Here is an 8,753-nt window from a genome sequence, read left to right as displayed (position 1 = left end):
TCCCTATCCTTCCCCTGTCTCCCATCCTTTGACTACAGCTATATTCATTCCCCCCTATCCCTTCTCACTTACTGACCACCTCAATTTACATTTTCACTGGCTTTCTTGCATAACTACTGGCCTCTGGCTGCTTTACTACTCCATTCAGGAAGAGCACACACCACCTGTGGATGCTTTCTCAGTCTGATGAAAGGTGTCTGTGCCCAAAAGCTTTCTAGGAAGAATTTTTCCAACTATTAGAGTTGGTCTAATAAAATATATAGGATTTACCCAAAGAACCTTTTCTGACAAGCCTATATACATTTCTGCCATTGCTTATCTTTACAAGTATTTTTTCAATAAGGCAAATTATTTTACCAATAACTGTCTGCCAACAGATTTGACATCCTTTAACATTAAGTAGTAAATGATGACATCAAGTGGTAAATTTACCTACAGGAAATTGCTCAAGTTGCCAACATTAAGCCATTTGTGACAATGTCCAGAGTGACAGTATACAGATGTGTTTTTTGGAGAGTTTTTTGCATTATTGTGTATGGAAGTCAGCTGGTGATGCTGAAAGGGGTCTATAATAGGTGTAGGGTAGTTAAAGGGCAGTGATGTTACCTGGGTTTGGCTGTAATGTTCATAGTTTGCACTTAGGGTAAGATCCAGTAGGAGTCTTCCCATTAATATTGATGTACTTAGAACACCTTTCATTCCAAAGAGCTGTAAATGACTTGGAAATGTTAGGGGTTGAAGTCTGTCTTTAACTATATTCATGTATCTTTCATGCAATTAATTCTAACCAATTGTTATGTATCAGAACATAGACTTTGATACTAAAATAACCACCTTCCAGCAGCCTTGTGAGATACTTAATACTCTCACCCTCTGTTTTGGATAGTATAATTCCTTAGGTGAGAACTGATAAAGCCTCAGCTGTGATCTCCCTTGCACTCTGCATGCAACATGGAAAGCTTTACCATTTATTTTTCCAGGAATAATCAGCTCCATGAAAGGGACTCTGTTGAAAATTGCATCCCGTTTACACTTCTCTACATCACCATTGTTGTAGATCATGTCCACAATCTCACTGATCCATGTTGTGCCTGGAAATGGAAAGGACATCCAGGTCAGTTTTTCTCCTGTGTGCAGTAAGTGAGCAGTAAACATAAGATCAGATGCTGAGCTGGTATAAATCAGAATAGTTTCACTGAAGTCTTTTATGCCAACTAAGGATCGGCTCATTTCCTTTAGCTTATAAGGCAGACTGTCAGTACCCTCAAAGCTAGTGTCATAGACCTATCATTAGCAAGTTTGTTCTTGAACATGTGATCTCTGAATCAAAGGGCCTTTCATTGTGGAGGGTCATCACCAGAACAGATATAACATCCTAACGTTTCTGCCTCTGCCTTTTTCTGAAGAAGATATGCAAGTTTCTCACCTGCTTGCTTCAGAGGAAAATGACTCAAGAACCAATGAGTAAATCGATACAGCTCTGTCATTGACCATCTCTGAACATCTGAAGTCAAAATGTAACTTCACCCAACCCATGAAAGAACAGGTTACCTCCACTCCTCATGGTCAAAATTGGATTGGAAATTCCCCTTTCTGAACACTGATGATAGCTTTGCAGTAATATTCCAGGGGATCTGTAGTTTACAAGCAGCTGGAGATTGTTACTGGGTGTGTCTACACATGCAATTAATACAACTGAATAAACTGTGGAGCAAATTGCTCCTCAGTAAACTATTCCTGGGTACAGTCTACATGCTCTGGATGTGTGGTTTCTAACTACTTAAGAAGAATCTTGAAACAGAGCAGATTACCTGATTTTGGGTAGGTGGCAATGAGAAGGTCATCTGGCTTGGCTTGGAAGTTCTCCACTTGGTCCCACACTTCAGCGGTACTCCAGAAGAGGGGAACACCATGGACATTCTCTAATTCTCTCCTGTACATGTTTTCATCTTTTTCCATCTTGGCGGTGCTGGACTACAGGTAAAGAAAAGAATTTAAGCTCCATGCTTCCACTACAAAGTGCTTAGACAATGCCCCCCCCCCCTTCAAATTAGCACTTATTTTCTCATTAGTATTTGGGACACTTGCCGGTGTTAAATTATTACTGGTAACTTATGTAATGTCCATACTTGTATAAAAGTTATAGGGCTTGTGGCCATGCTGGCTGCCATCTCTAAAGAGTGACATGACAGCAAGACCTCACAAAGTTTGATTTAGAAGAGTGCAAAGCTTTGTACATAAACACTGTGCTTGCTCCCTAGGTAGTGTAAAGCCAGTGGAGCTCTACACCAACAGATGACCAGAAGGTGGTGCCCCCTGAATTCCTGAATGCTAGAATTAGTACCCTGATCAGTGATCAAAATATTACTGTCATTGCAATGAGAAGGAGGATGAGGACATTGGGATAGTGTTTCTGAAAAAGATTAGAAATTTAAATTGATTTAAAACATTACTGATGTGATGAAGGAAACAGTACTCAGAGTGCTACAGCAAATGAGCTACCTGAAACAGCATGCTGACTCTAGAGATGACATTCATGAGAATTAGATACACGTGTCAAGAAGAAAGCTAGTACTAGTTAGTTGTTTACTTTTTTAAACAAAGGGCCAGATTGAGGGCCCCCCTCCCCTTCAGTCACATGGAAGAGTAACTTTCTCCAATACTGCCCTACTGAAACTAGTGGGCCTTCTCATGGAGTGAGATGCTACTCAACATGAATAATCCGATCAGAATCCAGCCTTAACATCATATCCCTAAATCCTTATTTGCATGAATTAGTTTAAATCCTGCAACATGTCTATATAAGCTTTTTCATATAGTCCAAGGATGCATATTTGCATTTATATACACGGGTTGGTTATATTTTAATTTTCAGAGCAGCTTTTTCTATAAAAGCTATAATTCTGGCAAATTTGCCAATATATAGTATTAATACGTTTGACACTGCAGGGAATTCAGATGCTGTGACAGTAGCGTGTCCATATAATAGTGACAGAAGCTTGAACTCACAACATTTCCAGAGAAACATGATCATTTTAAACCTTGTGAAGTCAGATCCTCAGCCAGTGTCATTTAGTGTAAATGAGAATACGAGCTGAGGATCCTCCTCCATGTTCTCCCCCCCCCTGCCACAAACTGCTAGATAAAAAAAAAGCTCCACAAAATGAAAATCCTGTCTCAGAGGCAAACAGCCGGGTGGGTGCCATTACACTGTGTGCAGGTCATATTGTATTCTATTAACATTATATTATTTAAGGTGTTTTGGAAGATGTATCCCTTAGAAAAAAATATTGTCTGCAGAAACTGGAAAAAGCACAGGCATTTCCATTATCACTTAAAATGTAGAAAGATAAAAAATTTTTTTTCAAGAAAGCTTCACATTGAAACTTCATGTTAAATTGTCCGTGCCACGTGAACTCACCTACCATCATTCCAGGAGAATATATGTTAATTTAAAAAGGCTCATTAAATCTGACATATGCCTTGCAAAAAAGCAGTGCTCTCTCTCAAAACAATCACCTTTAATCTCTAAGCACCATAACATGATTCAAGCTCATAAAGTTTAAACCAGAATATTTTGGCTTCTATTGATCTAAAGCAGGCACTTGGTACAATCCAAGGGCTTGTCTGGGCTAGGAAACTGACACCAATAAACAGAATCAATTTAGTAACATCAGAACAAACCCTTAAGGTAAAAACATTTTAACTGCTGCTCTCTGTCACACTGGTGCAGGATTATTTTAATACAGCACAATTACCAAATTAAGTAGAAGTGTTTTAAGTGTGTTTTAACCAATTTTAGTACACCTATATTTTGGAAATGGAGTACGCTACCTTGCACTTGGTGTATACAAAGTGCATGGACATAGGAACAATTAACCTTGGAGTAAAAAGGGGAAGGGCGTTAGTACGAACTGGCTGTTCTGTGTTAATGACTTATGTGCATGCTTTGATTGTGGAATCAGAAACTAGGCTAGGGGTTAGCAACCTTCTCCAGTCATGGGCTGGGATTCCAGCTCAGGTATGATACAAGCAGTAGTAGGACGTGGCTGTCACCTTGGCCACAACTGCATCTCCCTACCACTTGGCTGCAATGCAGCAGGGGACAGCTTCTTGCTGCCCAACCACCTAGCTATGCCATAGCTCAGGAGTTTTCAACCTTTTTTAATAAGTGTACCCTCGGCAGCCCCCATTTTAGGCTGGATGTGGAGTGGGGGTGGCGAGTGGCCAGATGTGAAGCCAGAGCGGGGGGGAAGGGGAGGGGGCGGTGAGTGTCCAGATGCAGAATGGAGGGGTGTTGAGCAGTTGCAGTGCGGCGTCTGTGTGGCCCTGCTCTCGCCTTGCTCTGGCCCTGATCCCATGAGTCAGTGGCGTGGGGTGGCAGTGCTCCGTCCCTGCCCGCCCCCACATACCCCCTGGAATCTTTCAGAGTACCCCCAGGGGTACCTGTACCCCTGGTTGACAATCCCTGCCATAGCTTCTGAATGCTGCTGAAGCCCCAGATCCGCAAGCCAGCTCCAACAGGCCAGGACTGGTGCTCAGGCCATAGGTTGCCAACCCTTGAGCTAGACGATTGTAACTCACTCATTTATAGTTTAGCTACTGATTATTTTAGGGTAAGAGTTGGGGTCTCTGTAGGGTTCTGAGTTATGCTGTACAGGCACCCGCTACAAGCATTCACATGGGGAGTAATGCATAGTAGGTAGTGCACTGTAATGTCAAACTGAAGCTCACTGCACAAGTCCCATATAGCCAGGCCCTAAATGTTTGCACTGATATGAGCTGATGGTTATGCACATCACCCCATGTAGGCTTGCACTCTTCCTAACTGTAATCTAAACTTTTCACTCTAACTAATTAGCCATCCAAAGTGAAACACAAATGGACGGGCCGGGGATTCTGAGTTTGCCTTCTCACTGATGCCATGGAGCAGAAAATATTGGCATATGCTAACATCTGTTTTTCCAGTTGGTGCTCCAAGGCTGGGTCTACACAACAGACTTCACCTGGCCCAACTGGGTGGGAAGAGATGTAGGTCCTGACAAATACTAACAGGCTGGCAATAACCCTTAGATGCAATCTATACTGGGGAATCCAATGCTTCCTACTGGTACAGCCTCTGTCATTTGTAGGCTGTTGTTTTACGATTAGTATTATTATGCCAGTACAGCAGTACAAAGCACAGCTTTCCCAGTACAAATTAATCCACACAGAGTGGTCTAGGACACTAATATTCCTATATGGGTGAAGCACTTATCATGTAGAACATAGCCCCAGGTGCAGTTTGGTGCTGGGAATAAACAATAAATATATCTATTTCTCATCAAGTCTGACGTCTTGCATAAACACAGGCTCTGCAATTTCATCCCATAATACTAGCATCAAGCCTGTAACCAATTATTAAGGCCTTTCTTAGGACTACACAAAAAAAACAGGAGATCCATTTCAGCTGTACCTTGCATAAAGAAAATCCTAGCAACACAGAGCATTAAAAAATACTACACCTGTGTTTCTTGTACATGCCGTGAGCTCAGTGGTCCTTTGTGGTGGCTTACAGTTTTGCAATAACAAAAGAAGTTTCTGTGTTGGATGTTGATGCTATTGTTCAATCTATAGCAGGTGGTCAAAACTCCAGAGACCAACATTAATACTACTGAAATTATCTTTGCTGCTGCAAGACTTTAAGAACATTGATTTATACTGTAAGTGTCCGCTCAACAAAGCGTGCTGCTGCCTGCTCTTCTGTCCTCTTCTGAAGAGCCACACCACTGAGCCATGGAGGGAATAGCCCCACTGTCATTCTTGTGCTCACATGTTCATGCTGCCATGAGAATGGAAGAGTGCATTGACATAGGCCTAGACTGGGCCTATGTGGTGGGATTTCTTACACTTCCTTAACCCAGCCCATCTTAACCACTGCAGAGTGACGCAGGCCATGCAGAGGTTCTCTTCTCACTGTGATATACTGCCTCACAGGCTACCTATCCCCATGGCATGCCTCTGCTCCCACTTACTCCTCCATCCTCCCTCCACAACCCTGCAAACTACCTCCCTTGTGGTCCTCACATCAGATATGCTCCAGAACCTGAAGGGGAACAGTTTCCCATGCGTGGTACTGCCCCTGAGCTAAGAAGGCCTGCTTTTCAGCAGAGCTCAGTAGCCTGCCTTCACTAAAGTGGCTTTATTGCTTCCCACTCAGGAGGTAGCATGCCAGAATAAGGTGGCGGCACAGCACAACAGCACCTGAGAATATTGTAGGGAGGGTCGAGCAGGCCTTCCTAACCTCCCACTGCAGTCTGCTGGTGCTTAATAGCTGCAACAAATGACTATTTAGTTGAAAGCCTTGTGAAAATAAACTCAGATTGCCTCCGGGTAGAAATGAAGTTGCTCCCCAGATTTTGTGCATGTACTTTGCTTTTTATTGGCCATCTCTGTCCATAGGCTGTTCCTTTATTCTCTCTCACAGGCTCTTAATGCCCAAAGCAGTGGTACGCCACCAGCAGGTTGCATAGGGGGAGTTGGCTGGCCTTCCCACTGACAAGCACTAATGTGTTGTGATGCCCCGCTGCTCTGAGCATGCTTTCTCCAGAACGGGAAGCAGTATGGCTGAACTAGTACAGGCAGGCTACTTAGCTCTGCTGAGAAGCAGGGATCTCTGGCCCTGGCTCGATGCCACATGGGTGTCTGTGGCTATTCCACTTCTGGTTCTGGACCATATCTGAAAATTGGCCCACATGAGAGATAGGTTGTGGGGCTGCACGGAGAAGTGGGGGAAAGTTGGTGTGGTTTCTTGGTAAGAAGGGGAAAAGAAAAGTTAATAGGTTGAGCAGGGAGCAAAGGGTGCTGTACTATTTTGTGCATATCCAGTGTGGCTGGGGAGTATGTATCCCTTCTCCCCTGGCCCCCACTCATGTTGCATTTTAAGCTATGCAGGGCGCTCTCTGCAGGCCCTGGGAAGTGTGGGGAGGGGTGATTGATTACATGAAGGCCCTGAACCCCCCAGCTCTGTTTGGAGACAAGCACAACCCACACAGAGCACTTGGCATTGTTCAGAACCCGTTCCCATAGAGGGATATGGCAATGGAAGTGTTAATTGGCTTTATGTTTCTTTGGAAAGCACAAGCAGCTGCATGTCTCTCGAAAGGAACTCACAAGGTGATGTCTGCTCTCCCACTGGCCCTGTGCTCTTGTGAAGATCAACAGCCGTGTCCTAAGGGGTTGTGCCTATACAACGCATAATGGAGTTTCATTGGGTTAACAGGGCAGGATGAGCAGTTTGCTGTGCCTGATTTCTTCAGCCTCAGTTGACCTTTTCTGCTGGCAAGTCAAAAGCAGGCTCTGAGTATTACAGGAGTGCCTGGAAACCCCAGCTGGGATCAGGACCATCTTACTAAATATTGTAAAAGTGTATCATTAGAAATGATACTGAGCTTGCCGAGCAGAGACAAGAAAGACAAGGGGAGGGGAAATGGTGTTTTTTGCCTTTTTCAGAGGCACAGAAAGATGATAGGTATGTCCACAACGCAGCAGGGCATAGTGATACCCGAACTAATGTGGGTCCTGGTAGCTCTGGGCCATCGTAGCTAGACTGCTTCTCCTTCTTAGGTGAGTTAGGCCCTCCCTGCATGGCTTCCCCAAGGTCTCAAGCATGTCTCAAGCAAGTGACAGCACATCTCCCAAATCCCCCACCCAGTGCCACAATAACACCCTTCTAAATCAGTTTGGTTTTCAGAAGGGCTTGGGGAAACATGGTGAGCACATCCCTCAGCAGGTGGGGAGGCAGGGGAGGGGCTGTTTGCAAACTGGGTCAATGGTGTTTGCTTTTCCTTATTATCCCAGTGGGACCAGTCCCGGGCAGATAGCAGGGCACCCATGAATGGTAGGACTGTCCTCAGAGCTACCCCACCATGCCCTGGCTCCGATGGGTTACAGTAAACTGTTGCACTGAGCCTTCCTTCACAAAAAACAACTGAGTAAAGGAAACTCAGGGGGTAAGAACATGCTGCAGGCTGATACAGCAAGGTGAGTGTGTGCAAAAAGATGGGCAGCACTGCTGGTGACAGCTGTTTTTCTGAATGAAAAGGCGAGGGTGCCAGCACCGCACCAGCACCTCCTGAGCACAGTGAGGTTTGGGAGATTTCCAACAAGGATGAGCAGGGCATGGAGGAGAGTGGGAGGAAAACAGCACAGTGCGACTCTTGGACCACTGATACCAATTTTGCCCCTATTAAAGCAAAGGTAAAAACTGGAATGTGACAATGACCTGCTTTGTCAGCAAGATAGTGGTCAAAACGGGGGGTCTGCTTTCAGTTGCTCATGTACATCTGGCTTATGGACCAGCCTTCCTGATTATCTGGTACTGAGGTATGAAGTCGCAGACGTGGCAGCGATTAGCTTCCCATATTTACTAGCATTAAAGACACAAGAATGCAGAGAGGGAAGATTATTCACTGAGGAGTGGATTGAGCAACATCCCCTTAATTCAAACCACTCATTTCTGTTCCAGTAATTGCATCATAAACGGAAGAGTGCAGCCAGTCTTCTGAAAGCAGCTTTTAGCCAGCTTGCATTGAAACAGCCAGCTAACCAGAACAGCCCTTTTACAAATGGTATCAGATTTACTTCATAGTAATTCTTAGGCCCTGATTCAGAGTTAAAACCACTTGGGCGGGAGAGCTGGAGAGTTTACCGTGTCTGCAGTTGTGTTCTGGTGAGGTTTTCAGTCACCCAGACGTTAGGATCTCCCTCTGGCA

The 8,753-nt window shown here is 44.5% G+C and overlaps 1 protein-coding gene across 1 annotated transcript in view; it reads right to left on the bottom strand.

Moving 5' to 3' along the window:
* The window catches only part of LOC102375299 (sulfotransferase 1 family member D1-like), a 16,792-nt gene extending 8,039 nt beyond the window's left edge, over window positions 1-8,753 (bottom strand). The window contains exons 1-3 of the mRNA XM_006027507.1: window positions 8,690-8,753; window positions 1,812-1,974; window positions 966-1,091 (exon numbers count right to left, since the gene is read on the bottom strand). Of these exons, the coding sequence (XP_006027569.1) occupies window positions 966-1,091; window positions 1,812-1,959 (274 nt within the window). The 5' untranslated portion in view covers window positions 1,960-1,974; window positions 8,690-8,753. The remainder of the gene's footprint in view (window positions 1-965; window positions 1,092-1,811; window positions 1,975-8,689) is intronic.

The sequence above is a fragment of the Alligator sinensis genome, unplaced genomic scaffold (assembly GCF_000455745.1).
Source record: "Alligator sinensis unplaced genomic scaffold, ASM45574v1 scaffold320_1, whole genome shotgun sequence".
NCBI classification, from domain to species: domain Eukaryota; kingdom Metazoa; phylum Chordata; order Crocodylia; family Alligatoridae; genus Alligator; species Alligator sinensis.
The sequence above is the reverse complement of the archived record's forward strand: the minus strand, read 5'-3'. Positions and strand labels throughout refer to the sequence as shown.